The sequence below is a fragment of the Oryzias latipes genome, chromosome 13 (genome assembly GCF_002234675.1).
Source record: "Oryzias latipes chromosome 13, ASM223467v1".
Classification (NCBI taxonomy): domain Eukaryota; kingdom Metazoa; phylum Chordata; class Actinopteri; order Beloniformes; family Adrianichthyidae; genus Oryzias; species Oryzias latipes.
Genome location: NC_019871.2, coordinates 4,281,240 through 4,301,657, shown reverse-complemented (window position 1 = coordinate 4,301,657; position 20,418 = coordinate 4,281,240). Strand labels below are relative to the sequence as shown.

Sequence of the window (20,418 nt, the reverse complement as noted above, 5' to 3'; positions counted from 1 at the left end):
TCTCAGCTGACGGGGTGTGTTCTTTTCTGGTTTCTCACACATTAGACTTCAAAAAGACAGAAAACTCGTCCTCTGTCGCCTGCAGAAAGCAAAGCGTACCGCTCAGTGAGCCTTCAATTTTGAAATTAAATGAACTTTGAGCAGACTTTGGTGGTGGACGAGGTAACAAAACAGGGAACCCAATTTTTTTTTTTAAAGTGATTATTTGGTAAATGTCGTAGACTTGTATATTGCTTTTCTACCTACAAGGACAAAGCGCTTTTACAGTCACAGACCCATTCACCCAGTCACACACACATTCACTCACACATTCACACACTGGTGGCTGCTCCGCTGCCAAACACAGGTGCCCGCCTACCACCAGAGGCAAGGTGGGGTTCAGTGTCTTGCCCAAAGACACTTCGACTCATGGGCGTGCAAGGCAGGAATCGAACCTGCAACCGTACGATCATGGGTCGGCCGCCCTACCCCTGCCCCACAGCCGCCCACACATTTGGTGTGATTGTGTTTTTTTCCTGAACAAAAAAACGGATGCATTAAAGCAGATGCGTTATATTCTGGACCAAACTGTCTGGATTTAATTTAACCCCAAAAAATCAAATGGAGATCATTTATGTCTGAGAAAATGAACACATGACTTTCTGAGCGAGACTCCTCTAAGTTCTGAAAGCCTCAAAAACAATTTCAGACTAACAGATGATGTCACTTTCTGGATAAACAGGGAGGAAGATTTGACTAAGTTGCAAAACACAAAGACGGAGGCTTTCATGAAAGCTGCTGCACCGAACTTCAAGCAAGTCAAAATCAAAGAGTAAACATCAGGACACCAGAGAAAGAATAGATGTGTTTGTAAATGTCAAATATTTTAAATGTATTTGCACAAATATATTGTCTTTTATTTAAAAACCTAATTGGAAAACATACAAACTTTAATAACATTTTCTTTCGGGTTCAGCTGCCTGAAGTTACCTATTGAGCAGCTAATCGTGTTTGTCCAGCATTTACATCAGTCAGGGTGTGTGTGTGCGTGTGTGTGTGTGTGTGTGTGTGTGTGTGTGTGCGCTCAGGTTTGGCCTAAACAAACCCTAACCTTCCTTTCATGAAAGACACAAGTTCAAATAATCCCCACAGAGTCTCGTGGCTGAAGGTCCGGCCACCAGGCTCCGCCCTCGTCTGTGAGGACGAGCCCTTTGTTTGTCCTCCATGAGATTTTAATGCCCCCTCCCCCAGGACCTGTTTGCCTCGAGAGAGTCCAGAGGGGCAATTACCCCCTGCAACTACCTCCTGGTGTCCACCTCATAGGGTGGGGAGGTGTCAAAAAGGCAGAGTGTTGGACTGTCTGAGGGATTAATCTGAACCTTCTGCTGTGAGGAGCAGAGAACATGCAGGATTATCATTTACCAGTTGATGTAAAGTCTAGATCTCACTGTGGTCATGAGCTCCAGATCCACAGTAAATGAACAGATCCAAAAGGCAGTCAATTACACACAGAGTGGCTGAGGTGCAGAGTAAAGAAGAAAATCGCCTCCCCCCTTCATCCGCTGAGGTGGATTACAGTCAAAGATGGGGTGAGAATTACTCCCTGAAGGTTTACTGGACAGGTGTCACCCACATCAAACTGGAAGAATGTCCTGTGGGAGATCCGGGACAGGGTCTGGGAGCCCCCCCAGTCCTCAAAAAGAGCTTAGGTGCAGCTGTAGAGGAGGAAGTTTGCACACGAATGATGGATGGATGAATAAATTGATGGATGGATGGATGAAAACGTGTGATGCTACATACACACCAGGCATGGGATGCATGTTGAAGAACGCGCGTTCCTGAACGCACGTTTAGCATGAATTCCCTTAATTGGTTTCAGCGAAATATTCCCTCATGTTTCCGTCATTTTCTCTGGATTCATCAGTGTTTTTCCCACAAACCATGTGGTTTTGGCCCAACCCCATGACCACGCCCTCCTGCCTGCCCCAAATCCTGTTTTTAGGACATTAAAGTAACTTTCACCGGTCTATTCAAACTGGACCATCATGCTCCGAAGCCCCCCCCCCCCCCCCCCATCTTCTTCCTCCCCCCTCCCCATTCTCTTGTGTCACAGGTTTGCGTCCCTCCCCCTCTTTCCCCATTCATTCCCATTCATCCTGCCGTGCTCCTCCTTTTTTCCCCGGTCACGTGGGTTTCCGTCTGTGAGGCTGAGCCTTTAACAGACGGGCGTGCACCTCTCTGTTTCCTTGAATCTGTCCTTCAGGATGGAGGTGTCCCGCCCTCCTCTCCCCGACCGGCATCCGAACCTCTGCTGCTCTTCTTTCTCTCCCCCTCCTCCTCCTCGTCCTCCTCCTCTTGCTCTGCTTCACCACTGCAGCATCCTGCGACGGATCCGCAGAGGATCAGAGCTGAAGCTGCAGCATCTCAGCTCCACATTTTAAAACCGGAAGCACAAGGAGGAATCTCTTTCTTGAAGTCTTTCTTGCTTTAACCCCCCCCCGTCCTCCACCGTCTCCAGCTCTGCATCATTATCTGTGACCGGTGAGCCCCGGAGGCGTTGCCACCATCCTCCCCCCCCCAAATATCCCAGTAAAAGGGTTTTGCTTTTCCCTCCTCTCCTCCTCCTGGCGGCTCGCTCAGTCAGACACCTCCTATTTGAGAATGGGGGGGGGCACCCCTGTATAAGCTGGGCTGCTTGCCATTTTATTGTTTTGAGTATGAGGTTGTCGTCCCTCTCACTGGTCGATCCTGGCCCCTCCCTCGTATCCTGGATCAGTGTACAGTTAGAGCTCGCCAACACAAGGAGGGAGCAGAGAGCGTTTCATCTCTTTGCTCCGCTGTTGGGATTTTTTTGTTTTTTTGTTCTTGCCTTTCTGCAGCTGCATCTGCAGCTTTTCTTTTGTCTTTTCATAAAGTTGCCCCCCCACTCCACCCCCTATTTTCCTCCTATTCCTGCCGGTGACCTGGCTGTGCGCTGGCGAGCATCTTTGTGTATGTGTGGAACAGCAAAGGAGCGAGGATGCCGACATCCGCTGCATGCAGCTGCCAGGACCCTGCAGGCTCCCGATAGAAGCTGCTGGGAAACGGGTTCTCCTCTTCGGGGGGGGGGGAGTCCATTTAGGTATGGAGGATGCGGCTGCTGATGCTGACTTGGATTGTTTTTCTTTGGCGTCTCTGCCAGCGCGAGGCGTTTCTCGCCGTGTTCCTGCTGATAATTGGAGTGTGAGGGATTTTGATGGAGGGTGGGGGGCAGACTCGTGCTGGGGGCGATGATCACAGGATTCTGCTTCATCCACATGTGGATTCCTGCCGCCATGCTTGTTGTTACACGTGTGTGTCTGCCTGCATGTGACTCGTGCGTCATGAATGTCAGCATGTTTGACCTTGTTGGCGCTGCAGGTCTCAACTTCATTTTATTCACTTTTGTATTCAAACTTCTAGCCATGGAATAGATTACGTTTCCTCGCTTTTATATTTTGTCCATTTCTAGATCTTAAAAAGCGGACCCCCCCCCCCCTCCCCTTCAGAGTGTTTGATTCACCTTTTCTGCTCCACCAGCTGGGCGACTGGGTGAACGAGAAGATGCTGATGGCGAGGGACAGCAGCCGAGACGAGACCCAAAATCTTCATAAGAAGTGGCTGAAGCACCAGGCCTTCATGGCAGAGCTGGCCCAAAACAAGGAATGGCTGGACAAAATAGAAAAGGTAAGAACTTTTAAAGAACTGCTGAAAGTTCTGGATCATTGAAGGAAATTTGATTTTTCAAATTTGTTTTATTTTTACGTCAAACGCTTCACAGTGCCGTTTTAATTCATGTTAATAGTGCAATTTATTTATCTTCTATGAGTGCTAACCGCATATTTACGTAGATATGTACGTGTGGGTGAGCAATAAGATGATGTGTAAATTCAGTCTTAGCTTTGATTGGTTGAATATTGCATTTAGTTAAAGACCTGCTCCAATGAAAATGGTCTTTTTAACACGTTCTGGTACAATTTTTCTGATGATGGAGGACATGTATGAAGAAAATGGAGCTTAAAATTGCACTTCTGAGTATTTCTTGATTCAAATTGTTGGGAATCAGGAAGAGACGAAAACAGGCTGTTTGAAAAAGTCTGTAGCAGGGATGTGGGTGCTGCAGTCAGCGGGACACAAGCTCCCTGCTCTGCTCCATTCTGATGCACCCACTTTCAGACAAATAGATCCGTGTTCGTTCTTGTTTTTCTCGTCCGAGCTGGAATCTGGATCTAAACTGAACGGCTGGATAGCTCCACATATTGCTCGCCTTTTTTTGTTGCAGCGCTAATGTGGCTGTAAACTTGCAGGAGAGAGTGTAAACAGAGGTATGATGGAAAATGAGAACAGGCTTACTCCACGCCAACAGTCCCGTCCACAAGTCCTGCTGCTCTGCAGAAACTACTAGAAATGAGCGACCTTGGCCGCCTTTCAGGCAGACTACTCTAGCAGTGTTTTACTCGGTTACTCCTCTAGGGCGGTTCAGTTAATCAACTCACCTGTTCAGCGTCCTATTTAAGTCCAGGTGTGCAGTTGTTCCTTCTCTTCCTTTACCGCAAGCGCTGCGTTCGTCGCCCCACCCTCCTCCCCGGCTTCCACCTGTGAGCTCCGTTAGTGGTAGTTATTACCCAAAGGTTTTATGGAAATCTTGTCTCATGGAATTGTACGGAGCCTTATGCCAAACCAAAAGAATGTAAATATTTTTTACTGCATGAGTTGTCTGACTGAAAAGACAGAGTTGTTTTATTTTTTTATTTATTTTAGCTAAAAACGGCGTAATCATAATTAAAAGACCGATGGGAACGCTTTGAAAATAGATCAAAAGATGACTGGAGCGGAACTTTATTGCAGAGATGACTTTTAAAATTTCAGTTAAGTTTTGCCCATATGTGCGATGGAAATGCAGCTACTGATACGTAATTACGTAATGATCTCCACATGCTTATCAAGTAGAGATCCTGTTCTGATATGATTGCTAGCACTAGAATGCTTTGCCGTGCTCCAAAGCCATGGCTGCAGAAGTGAAACGCCATCAAATGGGTCCTGCATCCTGATGAGACCGGAGTCTCATTAAGGACATTTCATTCAGCGTTATCCTCTTACGTAAAACTACAGTCAATACAGATGTGAAGGGAGACTCTGGATTATACCCAAACCCTCCCATGTAATCAGACGATCACTTACAGTGGCCGTAGAAATGCAATTAAAACGATTTGTCCTTGTTGGAATCATCCGACTGAATTGGATTACAATGATCTGGGCTGTTTTGTTGCAATCGCTGGTTTCTTTTTGTGTAGCTCTTTTTGTGGGGATCTCAGTTTTGGCCTGATGCTTTATAAATAAACTGAGCTGAACTGGAATGAAGCTAGAAGATGTCTGATTCATCTGGAGATTTGACCTATTCTTCGTAGTTCATAGCGATAGTTTCTTCTGTTTTATGATAGAGGATCATGTTTCCGGAGGTGGTCTGCCGAAAATGTTTGAAATACAGATCGGCAAACTTCTATGAATTTTAAAGGCAGGAATTTGATTGTGATTGGCTGTAAAGAAAGTGAGTACTTTAGCTATTGGTTCAGAGTGAGGACTAATGGATGAGTGATGTGTGGAGTGAAGAATCAGCAACCCAGCATACCTGAAGATTGAGGTAGATCGTCCTTATTGGAAATGAGCCAAAGCTTCACTTTAAAGACAAGAGGAAATGTGTTTTTTGACTCTGATGCTCCGATAACTTTTAGATATTTTACTATAAAATACTTCAGGTGTTGTTGAGTATATGACCGATTGTGCGCTACTTTTGCATATGTATTGTTTTCCCATGACAATGTGGTCTGGATAATCTTATTTGGTGATGAGCCTCTGTTTTCTCACTTTGACCTTTGTCTTTACACGATGCAATCAGGACTTTTTGAATAGAGAAGATAGTAGAACCTTCATTTGAATATGCAGTATTTGACTATAAAATTTGTATTGATGCCTTTTTTTTATTAACTTTTTCTTTTTGGTGTGAACAATGGCCGAATATTGTGTCACTAAACATGAAACTTAAAGCCAGATGAATGAAGCTTTACTTGGAGATCTCTTCCAAACAAAAAACAAAACTTTTTCTTTTGTTCAGTGTGTTGACTTTGCCTTTATAAGAATCGGGCTCCCGAACCCTTTATATGTAGGCGTGAACTGACATCCAGTTGTTTTGTGAAGAAAGAGGAAACGGCTAAACATAAAACACTGACATAACCAGAAGGGAAAACAGGAAGTCAAACTAAAAGGTGGGAAAAAAAGAGATTTGCAAAATGTTGGGTTAAAACAACCCAGCAACATCAGAATAACAACATAAGAAAAGAAAGACAACAGAGCAAAGGTACCTTTTGCGAGGAAAATGAACAGAGATCATACCCAGCAACTAGGCCTAGGCGAAAAATCGATTGAAGGAATGAATTCGAATTCAATTTAAAAAATAACTAAATCGAGTTTTTGTGTAATGCCGCATTTTTGGCTCCCCAGAGCTTCCGTGGAGTTAGTTTCACACGGCGGTATGGCAAGCGACAAACAACATCATCATAGCACACAGGAAACAGCAAGCGACAGCATGGCTCCCGGTGAGAGTGGGAAGTTTGTTCCCAAGAAAGGAATAAAATCATCTGTTGTTTGGAACTGGTGTGGGTTTACTGCCACAGATGTGGAGGAAGAGACCCCCCCCCCCACGCTGCAACATTTGCCTTAAGCCCATCGCAGTCAAAGGCAGCAGCACCACAAACCTATTCCAACACCTGGGGGAAACCCTTTATTACTGTTCTCCTTCACTCCCTAACTCCAAACATGAACGCGCGCACCCTAAACACAGCACGATCTCACTCGCTCTCACACGGCACGCGCTCATTCCTCCTACACACGCAGCTGGCTGACACACATACACATAGTCATTCTACAACACCTTGATAGTTAGTCAATAGTTAGTTGTTACTGTTATTTGTTAATAAAGAATACTGCGTTGCAATTATGAATTGTATTCATTTGCGACGCGGCCGCCGGGGGATTTTGTGTTCGGCGGTGGGGGTGGGGGGGTTGACCACGACTCCTGCTGCTTCATCACAGCGGTGATCAAAAATCCCTTTAAAAATCCCCACTTATTGCTTTCCTTAAGTGTGTGTGTGTGTGGGGGGGGGGGGGGGGGTCGGAAAAAAATCGGAAATCGAATTAAAAAAAATAAAATCTGAGATTTTATTTTAAGGCCATATCGCCCAGCCGTAGCAGCAACAATCTCTATCTGCTCTGGCGCATATTCTGTCGCCTCCTCTTTTATTAAGTTTGTTGGGTTTCCCTAAATTACACATGCGCTGAGCTCTAAGGAGGGGGAAACAGATAGAACACAACTGCAGCGCTATCAGGAAACAATAATTGCAACATATCTGTCTTTTCTCCCGGATAACTGACACAGAGCGTCCTCCGATTCCGGTCTTGACACAGACGACACACAGCCTTCACATTGATGCTGGGAAGACGCTTAGATAGTCGGTCTCCTCCCAAGAGTTTCACCTCCACCTTCCTGTCAAACAAAATTGGACACAGAAACTTCTGCATGCATGATTGTAAAACCTATATGGCTCTGTAATGCATAAAAGCAAATATGAGATAACTTATATACATTATTCCAACACAAAATAAGGGAAAAATTGCGATAAATGGTTACCTTAAATTTGCCAAAACAATCTTATGGCAGCTTAAAGTATTTAATGTATCAAATAAATACCTTTATGGATTTGACCAATCGGATGGACTGTTGTCGACCAATGGAATGGAGCCCTTTTATGGTATGTGCTCGTCTCCTATGTGGACGAGGGTCATTTGGAGTATAATTTAAGTTATGTTGACTCTTCTTTAAATTAAACTGTTGCAGTGAAAAGGAGATGTTTTTGGTAGTCTTGCTATTTGTTCATTTATCGCAAGTAATATTGTCCTCGCAATATTGATCATTAATTTCACAAATCGCGAGTTTTCCTCATTTCATGCAACCACTTAACGTCTGCAAAGTTCTATATATTTCAATTGTGTCTGAACCAGAGCAGACGAAACCAGATGTTTCATAAAAAGCTCAGGCTTGTGACTATCAACTGCCATGGGCGGGGCCAAAGTCTCCCTGCTTCCATACAATTCTGAAGCATCCAGACAAATAAATGCATTAATCTTTTCATTTTCCTCATCTGAGCTGACTTTTGGCTCAAAACTGTTTGGCTGAATAGCTCTGATATTGCTCACCATTTGTCTGGGCTTATGAGGTGCCATAAGCTATCGCTGGAGAATGTAAACAAAGCTAACCTCTGTGCCAACAATCCCACCCACAACTCAGAAACAAATTTCTAATGAGCTTCTTCTGCTCTGCAGAAAATATGTCTTAAAAACGACACAGGCTTTTTGATTTAGGCCATAAACTGCATTATCATATTTATATATATAGCTTAGGTGGAAGTTAACCAACCATCAAACCTAAATTGGTAGAATTTAGATTTTAAATTTAAAATTAGATTTGGGCTATATAAATTAAATTAAATTTAATTGAATTATTAGATGTTAGATGTAGAAAATATTACAGTAGCATTTATTTTGCACTTAAGTTCAACAGACTTAAAAAAAAACAAAGTCTGACAGCTCAGTTGGTGGATTTCTTTGGTCACAGCTGAACCTTATAGTGGAGTGTGGGATTGCGTTAAGCTTTTGTGCGGCTGTGCATGTCTGTGCACGTGTGCTGAAGATATGTTGTATAGAAAAAGATGAATGAATGAGATCTGATACGTGTAGAGAAGACAGGAGGACGTCATGCAGACAGAAAGAGTAGATCAGTTTGTTCAATACAAATGTCTGGAAGGATTTTCTTTGTTATAATCTCTCTGAAAATCAATGGAAACTGTCTCTGGGTAGAACAGTTATTGTGGTTTTCGACTTAACCTTTCCATAATTTTTTGATGAGTCACAGTTCCATTGAGGCATCGGTGGTAGAAGATGTTTGTGTTTCGATCCAAATGCTGCAGATCTGTGCTCTAAATCCGTGTTTTTCAACCTTTTTTGAGCCAAGGCACACTTTATCCTTGACAAAAATCCCGCGGTACACCAGCATCCAAACATTAAATAAGGAGAAACTGTATAGACTGCATTGATGTACAGTCCCTCCGCAATGTTTTTTTCAAAGTTGTAATACAAGATAAGTTGGTTTTCAGTAATAATTTTCAACTAAATTATTTGACATTTTACCCTGGTTGTTGTTTTCCCCTTCAGTTTATTAAAATACAATTTTATGTAACCTCACAAAAAAAGCAAATATGTTCTTTCTAAATTGTGATTTATTTATTTTTTATTTATTTTCAATGTTAGTGCAAAGGCAACTGTAGTTTTTTGAACAATTACATGATCACAAAATGTTTGATACATTTTACACAAAAAGACTAACATTATATATATGTTTTCTGTAGCTACACAAAAAGTGAACATGTTGAAGTTTTTAAGTTTTTCTTTTGTCTTAATCAAAGATAAAGTCTTTGAAAACTTTAACAAAATTGTTTTATTTCTATTTAGATTATTAAGTTGTTTTAATTTAGTTTAATTGTGTCTGTTGGCCACTTTACCTTAATCGTTTTTTTAAATGTTGTTATTACTTCTTCTTAAGTTTAACATATAAAATAATCCAGACGTTGTTAGAAAAGTGTTTCAGTTAGAAAGATGACTTGGACCAAACTGGGATGTTTGGCTGTTAATAAACACAAACCTTTAAGGAGAACTAAACTGTGACCTCTGATTTCATCAAGAAGATGTAAAAACTGTTTGATGTGTGTTTGTTGTGGTTTAAGACGTTTAACAAGGAAGACTTATTGTAGCGCAGACATGCTGTCACTTTAACCCAATGCATCATGGGAGATGTAGTGCGAAACTGCCGCAGATGGCAGACAGACTCGCGTCTCTGAGCTTCATTGATTGTTCACTTGTTCCACGGTCTGACACCGGATTCTGTGGAAAGCTACACCACTAAAGACGAGCTTTAGCTGGTATTTTTGTTAGAACTAAGAAACTTTACGAGCTACATCGGAACAAGGAAGTGAAGACTTTAACCACTTCTGATTGGTCAGACTGATGACATGTGATTAAGCCTTCAAGAATGATTGGTGGAGACAGTTAAAAATCGCTAAATGGTGGTACCGTCATTCTTATCAAAATGTCTTCATTAGAATCAAATAAACACAAAGAAATTTTTTTTTACGATCTTATGTATTCCTAAGTACTCAGTTATGGTGGCCGACAGGGCTCACACTACATACAAAAGCAACAACGCAACGGCATTACCTGCAACACAACAACATAAATTGCAGCACAATGGAAATGACGGAAAAAGAGAAAATGAGGACTTTTTTTTTTTGATTTGTCTTGAATTAAAAAATGTATTTAGTTTAATTTTTTTTTTTGCATGAACACATTCACCCCACCAACTCTCTCCCTCCTTGCAAAACGTTTACATTCCCCTGGTGCATTCAGTCTTACTTGCATGTTGGATGTTTGACTCAGCAGTTTGAATCACAGAGTTTATTCAGCTGTAAAGTTAGAGGGCTTTTCTTTCTGATGAACCTCAGAAAACAGAATAATCTGGATGGTGTTTATTTTGCTGTGACCTCAGCAGCGTCACCATCAGCAGCAAACTGCTCTCACAACAGGAAGTGGAGCTGCTGGCCGCTTGACAAGGTTTACTGTCTGAAGTCATTCATGGCAGCCGTCCTGCCTCCAAAATCTACTCTCCTGCTGTTGCCTGGCAACTCGGGATTTTGAACCTTAGTATTCAGTTATTTACATTATTTTAAGGCCAAACTCCATTTTTGCATAGCACTGTCAGATCGTTTTACTACTAGTCGAACTTTGGTTTGCAGCTATTCATTAAGCTAAAATGCTAATGAAAAAGCTGTATCAGTGACATCAGAAAGGGAAATGTTCTTATAGAACCTGCTTTTAGTTCTGTTTTGGGATGCTTCCTGTCCAAAAGTGGGCCCGCTGTTCGCCCTGATTGTCTCTGTCTGCTGTTGTCCTCCGAGGATCTGGAGTCTATTTCTGTAAAAGAAAAAAAACTTGACTCTCCGAAGCACAGCATCTGTTTTTAGAATCCCTCCATGTCGGTGAAAATGCATTTCAGCAAAAGAGCATGTGAACCTCGGCTTTTAGCAGGAAACTGCTGGTCTAATTACTGACATTTAGTAACTATGGATACATACATAAATATGCTTCTGCCCACTTATTAATTTATTGAAACAAAGTCTTTAGATTTCATTTATTGACAGGTGCAAAGAGTGAACCTTAGGAATTCTACTCAACATGGGCAAGGAAGCTGATAATCTAGCCCAAACCATAACCCTCCACTGCCGTGCTTTACTTTAGTGTTTGACATTTTTAGTATAATTAAACATGACGATGCAGAACTCACCAACCATCTCTATTTTTCTCTATGCCTTATGTGAAAATCTTATAGATTTTCTTCTTAGTTGTACCTTTATGAACCGTACAAGCACTTTCACACAGAGATATTAATGTCTACAGGTTTTCTTTGGTTTTGAAGATTTTTTTAACCCAACTGCTTTTTAAAATTGTTTTAATTAATGTTTCGTTGTGATCTGCGTCCTGATTGGCTGCTGATTTTGTCAATTAATCTCTTCTGTACCGGGTCTTATGTAAGACCGATCTATGTCCACTGCTACCCAACACATTGGTTTACAAATGGGATACGACATCCAGATTGGAAAAAGGAATCATCTCGGTTACCCCAATAGACGGAGAAGTCAAAACTAGCAGAAACTATTTACGTTAATCATAGCTGGGAAATGGGAGTATTGGTTTCTGAATCTTAATCATTTGGATATAACTGGATTTATCATTAAAAAAAAACATTTAAACACATGAGAGGAACCTAAGTCATATTAGACACAAAAACTATATCAAACAAGAATTTTAGAGGATTGGAACCTGTGCCTTTAAAGGTTGCCTAGCAACAATAACCCCCCTTCTCATGCTACTCATGTGTGAAGGTCATTTTTCCCTACCTTCCATTCTCTTCCACATCTCTCCTATACTTTTCCTCAAAGGCATCGACTCTGCTTCCTCTCATCCTTATGAACCGAAACAGAAAGTTTCCATTCAGAGATCCAAATGTAAAACATCTCAGGCAGCAGATGGAAAAGAACAAAGTCATTATTTATTTTTAGGATCAGAGGATGAAAATGTAAAGATAAATCCAAGCGATTCAACAAAACGAGAGGAGGAAATAGAAGAGTGTAAACCAGGAACAAGCCACGCACAAACTAACTGAGAGGATGTAAAGAAGTGTTTAAGTTAGAATTATGCTTTATGTTTAAGAAAACTCCTAATGACTTGAAAGTATAAAAACAGCTGAACTGCATCAAGTCCAGAGCATTCATTAAATTCATTTTATTCTGTAACTTTTGTAAAGGAAATAACATGATCCCATCCAGATGACTTTTAGCTCCAATTGTTTTGGGTTATGTACCGTAATTGGACGTGTTAAAAACATAGATACCAAAAGAAACACACGCCAATGTTTATAGGATCAGATGAGGCAGTTTTTATGTTAAAAAAAAAAGCAAGCGATGAGTTTACCTGATGAAAACTTTGTTTCCACGCAATGATTTTGACCATATATTATTTATAAATGTAAAAAATCATGTTAAAACATTTGGAAAAGAGTCCGATTTCTGCATCGAGGAGATCAGATTTGTTCTTGTTGCGCCTTTTTTTGGTCGAGGGGTACCTAGAGGGGCATAACATAAAAAGTAATTGTTTTGTCTCCAAATTTAAATAAACAAAAACACTAAAAGAATGTCTCCATACAAATATAACAAATATATCTGCGGCCTCAAACTTAGACATGTAAGAGTACAAGAAGTACAATAAATTAAGATGGAAAAACATTTAATTGAATTGGAGTAAAATGACATTTAGTTGATAAATATGTAAATTTGATATGTATAAACAATTATTGAGTTGGATAGACCTAAGAAATGTGACAAACACACACACACACAAAGATGCACAAAAACACAGAGGTCCCACTCTTGATACAAAAAAGAAATAAATACACAAAACACAGAACCAACAGAATGAAGAAAACCAAATAGGGCCACAGCCGTAACAGTTCTCCAGGTGAAGAACATTTCAGAGCTGCTCCTGAAAGATGGAACTTTTGTTGTCCGTTTTTGCTGGATTTCTAGTTCTATTTAGCACAGAGGCAGAAAATAGGTTTACAACAGGAGAGATAAAAGATGTGAGGAGGTTGGTGAGTACCAGCAGTTCATGAACTGGAGTTTAGAGTGGCTGCGATAAAACGGATTTGTACCTCAGAAAGTTGCTGAGGCACGTGTTGGCCAGCAGTGATGGCTGGGGTATAGAACCAAAGCTTTGGCTTTTTTTTTTGGCGTAAAACATCTCAACAAAACTCACAGAAGGAAGGAAGTGACCCACAGCAGGAAGCGTTCATGTGTGATAGACGAGTCCAAAGCTAATATGACGAGCCTTGAAGGATAATAGTTTCTAATCAAGAATTGTAGCGTGACTGCACTGACTGCGCTGACTGCGCGAGTCAGACTCACTGATCTAAATATGAATTGGTTTTGTATCTGCAGTGTGAACTGCAGCTGTCTGCCGAGGATTTTCAGTCAGGCTGCTCTTCTGAAGGCAGAAATTGAGACACGGTGAAGGTCTTCGGTTTCCAAGTGAAAGCAGAAGCTTGCAGAGGAAAAGTCGATGGCATGGCGGTTTGAAGCTTTTAGTGTGAGGGTGTAGCCGTGGTGTGTGATCTATCTGTGAAAACGGGGTCTGTTTGTTTCTGCAGGCAGAAGTCAGAGCTGCTAATCTGAACCCCGTGGGCTTTTGATCCGGGGCCCCCTTCACTCTCATTAAGCTCCATAATTAATTGACCTGATTAGCAAGTTAAGAAGGACAAGCTCAGACTTTAAAAAATTATATATGTGTGTGTGTGTGTTTGTGTGCTGTTGTTTAGACCAACTAGCAGATGTCTTTGACGTGGAGTCAGTTTTGACGCCGAAGCTGCTGTGGTTTGAGCGTGGCAGACCCACTGACCAGCAGAGCTGTCAGCAGCAGATGTCAGCTGAGAAGCCCAGCAGACAGCAGGAGGACGATCCATCTGCTACTGTTGGTTTCAAGCTTCTGTCCGCGGTTCTTCAGACATCTCTATGCCTGGGATTTGGCTCGTGTGGATCAAACATTGAGATTCATTTCCATTTTACTTTATAATCCAGCATGTTTGCGTAAATAGAACCTCGCGGAGGCGCCCCCTGCTGTTTGAGCAACAATCTTCAAGCCGGACCTCAGAGAAGTGATCCCTTTTAGGAAACAGGCTGACGTCTTCTTGTGCGTACAGCAGGTGGATCACATTTAAAAAGAAAGTAGGGCAGGGAGTTTTACAGGATCTGTTTTCTTGAGACGAAGAAAGTCCTAGTCCTCTTTGAAGTATGTTTTTGAGAAGGTGGTGGGTGAAGCTGCCTCGGCCCACACAAGCCTCCCACTCCCAGCACCAGAGTGAAAGCTGACATAACCCACTCAAGTGGAAATGACAGAGCGGTGTTGTAGCGAGGGCTGCTGTTCTCTGGTTCTGACGTGCTTCCTCCTCTCTGCTCGGGAAGGAGTTTCCAGACGAAAGCGGCTCTGCAGCTGTGGGAACACAAGCCTTCATCTCCACGGCCGACGTGCAGCTGGTCTGCAAACAGCCTCCGGACAGGGAAGCCTCTGATCAAATCTGTGTTCAGTCAGGCAGGCTGTACATCTAAAGATAACCTGAATCCAGCTGATGGTTGTCCTCTATCGATGATCAGTCGCTGCTCTTCCATCCTTTGTCATCTTAGTTAAAAAAAAGCCTGTTGCAGTCAGACATGACCACCTGCCGGGCACCAAATGGTGGAACATTTTGTCTTTTAGAAGGAGATCCTGTTCCTAAGAAAGTATGATTTTAGTATCATTTCTGTCAGGCATAATTTAAGTCATCGGTACTCAGGGGATCTATTACAAAATCCGGTCCCAGTGATCTTTTAGTTAAGATAAGGCCTTTTTAGGCTATACTTTAAAACCTGGGTCTTTTGTTTTTAGGACATAGTTTCTGCAGAGCAGCAAGAGTTTATTAGAAATTCACCTGAGTTGTGGGCGGGGACTGTGGCACAGAGGAAGCAATCCTTCCCACACTTTCCATCATCTAAATGTTTTCATGCTCTCCCGTTACCTTATAGCTCCTCACAACCCCAACCTAACTTTACGGCAAAAATGGCGAGCAATATTGGAGCTGTCCCACCATACAGTCTAGACCCAGATGCCAGCTCAGACGAGGAAAGCAAAGACTTACGTCCATGTATTAATTAGGCCTGCACAATTAATCGCAACTTTATCGTTTGCCTTTGCGTCACATTTTAAGTTTTTTTTAACTGATATTTCTTATCATTTTTATGCTGATGATATTGAGCTTTATGTGTCTTTTAAACCACAGGATGTTTTTAAAATACAGATTTTACGCAGGTGTCTCTGCTAAATGAAGCTAAAACTGAGGTTCTAGTCTGTGCTCCTGACAGTTTCCTCCCCCAGATAGTCCAGTGGTTCGGTCCTCTTGCTTCCTTTATCCAGCCCTCTGTCAGGAACCTCGGGATAACCCTAGACCCGGTTTTATCCCTTGACTCTCATGTCGGGTCACTTGTTCGCTCTTGTTTTTATCATCTTAAATATATTGCAAAACTGAGTCCAATTGTGTCGCGTTCAGAGATGGAGATGCTGATCCACGCTTTTATCTCGTCTTGATTATTGTAACTCCATCTTCACATGCTTGAGCAAAAAACCTTTAGAACGGCTCCAGGTTGTCCAAAACGCTGCTGCAAGGCCTTTAACTAAATCATCTAAGTTTTCACACGTTATTAATCCAGCTGCTCTTGCTCCCCATCCGCTACCGAGTGCATTTTAAAATCCTGGTTATAACATACACAGCACTTAATAGCCAAGCACCAGTCTACTTAAAAGACCTTTTACAGCCGTACACTCCCAGCAGGTCCCTGAGGTCATGTGACCAGGGTCTGCAGGTTGTTAAGAGAACCCAGTTAAAGACTAAAGGTGACAGAGCTTTTGCAGCAGTGGCTCCATCCCTCTGGAACTCCCTTCCTCTCAGCCTCAGATCTGCAGACTCAGTGTTTTCTTTCTTTTAAAAAGCAGCTAAAAACCTATCTTTTTAAAATGGCTTTTTCTTAATTTTCTCTGTATTCTGTGTTTTACAGTGTTTTCTTGTGAAGCACTTTGTGATTTTTATCTTGAAAGGTGCTATACAAATAAAGTTTATTATTTATTATTAACGCCATTTCAAGCTGTGCAATATCCATATCGCAAAAGTCGGCGAAAATCTTAATAAATAAACCTTAAATGTGCTAAAACAATCTCCATGGCAACTTTAACTATTTAATATATTGAATAAATCCCTTTATGCATTTGACCAATCAGATGGAGCCCTTCACGTTGTTGACCAATCGGATGGAGCTTTTGTCAGATGTTGCCCTGCAAATTAGACGAGGGTCATTTGGAGAATAATTTAATATATTTGGAATCTTATTTTCATTAAACTTTTGCAGTGAAATGGAAATTTTTTTGTTGTTTTTGCTATTTGTTCATTTATCGCAAGTGATGTCGTCATCGCAATATTGATCACTAATATCGCATATCGCGAGTTTTCCTCACCATCATTGATGGTGCTCCAACTATGTTCAGACTTGTTTTTTATTTGCTCATTTTTAGAAAGACTGTGGTGATTTAATGTTCTATTTTGACCACACGATAAAACATTTGTACAGCTACTTAATTCAACCAGAAATAGATATATATAGAACTTTAATTGACATCAATATGTGTGGTTGGGGTATATAAATATGCTTTATATAAATATTAGGGGTAGGAGAGTTTAAGAGTAAACATTGGTTGTTAAAGAAACTACAAAGAATGTCATTTTAGCAAAGAAACAATGCACAAACTAACACTTGTTGCAGTACCTCAAATGACCACTGGAGGGTGTTTCTATAATGGAACAATCGCATATTGTACGGAATGTAAAATTGTACAATATATTAGTGATTTTTTATTTTTAATTAGCTGTTTATTTTAAATTTGAGTATGATTAGAGATTACTTTTTTTTTAACTTTACTCTGTCGCCCCCTTCTGACCATTTCTAGAACGGCGGAGTTGGGCGGAGTCAGGATGAGAGGCACATTGCTGCAGTCAAGATGGCGCCTGACATCATCAGCCGGGAGCAAAAATTACACCGCTTACCCTAAACCTTATCAATCTGTAAAAACAAAATAAAACTTTTGTTAAAGCTTAGAACTGGCAAAACTGTTAGGATGCCAGTATCAGTGGAGGCTCAAAAATGGGTGTAAATATTTTTGAGCCTCAAACTGAGAAAAATGAAACGGTTGCTGTAAACCACCGCCATGACAAAGACCGCCACTTCCAATCAAAATCGGACTTTGTCTGCATTGATCTCTGCACTGATCTGTTATGTTGAATTAAATATTTTATAAAACTTCACTGCACAAAATGGATGAAGGAAATTAATTTAGATTCATCACAGAGCGTGTAATTAACTTTATGCATTATTTTTAATTAGCAGACACGCCCATAACATCAGTGTTTGTTGTTTATTTTGTTTAGTTTATTTAGTTTATTTTTCCACAATGTGTCAAAAGCAACAAATCCCCTCATAATACAAAATGTGGAAAAAATGGACATCCCTGAAAATCCCTGAAAAAAAAGAAAATAAAAGAAAAAGAAAATAATTACAAAAATAAAATACAATAATAATATGAGAAAATAATGGTAATATAGTGGAAAGTGTTATACAATAGGGACAATGGATTTGAACAACATAAACTCTGGCGTGTGGCCATATAAGTGTCAACAAACAGAGAGAAATCACAAAACATTAATAGGTGGTTTCGGTCGGAGCAGCATTTGTACAGTATGATGACAATAATAGCAATTTCAGTTCCCTTTTAAACATGTATATTGTAGCAGACTGTTTAATGTCATTGTCTAATGTATTCCAAGTTTGTGGACCTCTAGCACAGACAGAGAAGCTTGTACATTGCAACTTTCTGTTTTTGCCTTTTAGCATATGCTTTCCCCTGGTGTCATGGTGATAAGAGGGCGAGGAAAGTGGTATGAGGTCACACAAACGACTGTTTAGTTTATGAACAGCACTGTACATTGTGCATGCGTTATGATAAGTGTTAAGTTCCGGTGACTTAAGGAGGCTGTATCTGTGAAAGAGTGGATCTGTAGGAGAATTTGGCGTGGACCAGGTTATTGCTCTTATTGCTTTTTTTTGTGTAATCAGGAGTTTTGCGGTGTAGGTAGAGTATGTGTTATTCCATATGATGTTACAGTAATTCAGGTGAGGCTCAAACAGGGATCTGTTGTGTCACACCGAAATACCTTCCACAGTAAAAGCATATATATCTGAAGCATTTATTATCCCATAAGCTCTCCATTGCTTTCTGTCTCACCTTTAAAGGTTTTAATCTTTGGTATATTATAAAGCAAACTGATACTCTTAATCAATAACGGTTCTTGAATTCATATCTGCTTGTTTACCAAATATATTTGTGTGAGTTTGAGTCTGACAGGATTTCAGTGTGAAAGAGGCAAAAGGGAATTGAAAGGAAGGGAGCAGGTGACTACAGAGAACAGCGGTTGGTGCGTGTCCAATTTCAGAACGGGGGGAGGCGCAAAAAGGGGGCAGAAACATAAAAAAAAAATAAGGAGAGAGGAGGGAGACTGAGAGAGGGGAAGGGCAATGTGAGGTGAATTATGAGACACGCTTTAAGGACGCCTGGGCAACATCCACGAGATATTCTGACCTCTGGGAGACACGTTTGACCTCATCTGGTTACTGAATTCACTTTAGTGACTTTTCCTTAAATCAGGGTTTACGTTGCAGATTAAGCTTATGGCACCACATACATTTCGATTTTTTTTTAAATTAAAAATAACCGGCTTGTGTTTTTTTATCCGTTTATGGTCTGCATAATGAGAACGTCTCAAGCCCAGGGGCCTGTCTGTGTTTCCAGGAGGGTCAGAAGCTGATCCAGGAGAAGCCGGAGCTGAGCCCGGTGGTCCGGAGGAAGCTGGAGGAGATCCGGGAGTGCTGGCAGGACCTGGAGAGCACCACTCAGGCCAAAGCTCGCCAGCTCTTCGAAGCCAACAAGGCAGACCTGCTGGTGCAGAGTTACGAAAGCCTCCACCAGAGACTGGGACAGCTAGAAGGTCAGCTGGCCTACGTGGACCAGGGTCAGGACCTCACCACAGTCAACAAGCAGCTCAAGAAACTGCAGGTACATCCACATGTTACCCCCCCTCCAGGGAAGAACCACTTCCCTAAAGATTTCATTCTTTTAAACCTTTGGAAAGAACACAGGGATCACTGCTATATGATGCTGTTTCTCCCATAATGACAGTAGACATTCATAACATGTGTGCTCTCAGTAACAGACTCAACATTTGTCCTATATTAAGCTCCTCCGAAGAAGTGTTTTAGTTTATTCACTTTAATTCATTCATGTATTTCACTTCCTACCCACCTACCATACATACCTACCCAAACAGCCAGGAATGCTGGAATTTGACCTGGAAAAGTGAAAAATCGTTGTTTTTGTTCCTTCAGTTCACACTTTCATTTCCTCATCATTTCACCAAACATCACCTCTCGCTCTCCTCTCCCACAGCATGCCGCTTTCAGCTTCCTTTATCAGGCTGCCATTATCTCTGCTTTGCATCTTCATCCTAAATCCAAACTCCACTACCCAGCATCCATCCAGGCAAAGGGGTACGGTAACCTTCACTTCCTGTGAGAACAGCTACTCTGCTGCCGTCTCGGCGTCCGCCTTCTTGTGCAGACATTTCAACACATGAACTTTTAAGTGAAAGAACGAAAACTTTTCCTTTTATCTTCATTATTTATGTTTTAGTGTAAACGGCTCCCAGTTACCTGAAGGAAAGCCGGCGTGACTTTGTATGCTCTTCTTAAATGTTCTCTGTAACTTTCCCTCCTTTCTCCTGTTTTTGCCTCTCAGACTCTGGAAGGCCAAATGGAGGAGTGGTATCAGGAGGTGGGCCAGCTTCAGGCGCAGGCAGCCTCCATCCCGCAGCAGACGCCGGTCAAGCAGACGGTTGCCGAGCGACAGACCGCCGTAGAGACCAGGATGTTGCGTTTGATCGAACCTCTTAAAGAGAGACGACGAATTCTTCTGGCGTCAAAGGAAGTTCACCAAGTTGGACGAGACTTGGAGGATGAGATTGTGAGTTTTTTTTTTTGTTTGTTTGTTTCACCGTCCTTCCATGAAATCCTTTGATTG

The 20,418-nt window shown here is 41.6% G+C and overlaps 1 protein-coding gene across 3 annotated transcripts in view; it reads left to right on the top strand.

Moving 5' to 3' along the window:
- The window catches only part of sptbn4 (spectrin beta, non-erythrocytic 4), a 96,306-nt gene that overhangs the window by 50,055 nt on the left and 25,833 nt on the right, over positions 1-20,418 (top strand). For all 3 annotated transcript variants that reach the window (XM_023962066.1, XM_023962067.1, XM_023962068.1), the window contains exons 25-27: positions 3,538-3,684; positions 19,135-19,398; positions 20,137-20,361. In XM_023962066.1, the coding sequence (XP_023817834.1) occupies positions 3,538-3,684; positions 19,135-19,398; positions 20,137-20,361 (636 nt within the window). The remainder of the gene's footprint in view (positions 1-3,537; positions 3,685-19,134; positions 19,399-20,136; positions 20,362-20,418) is intronic.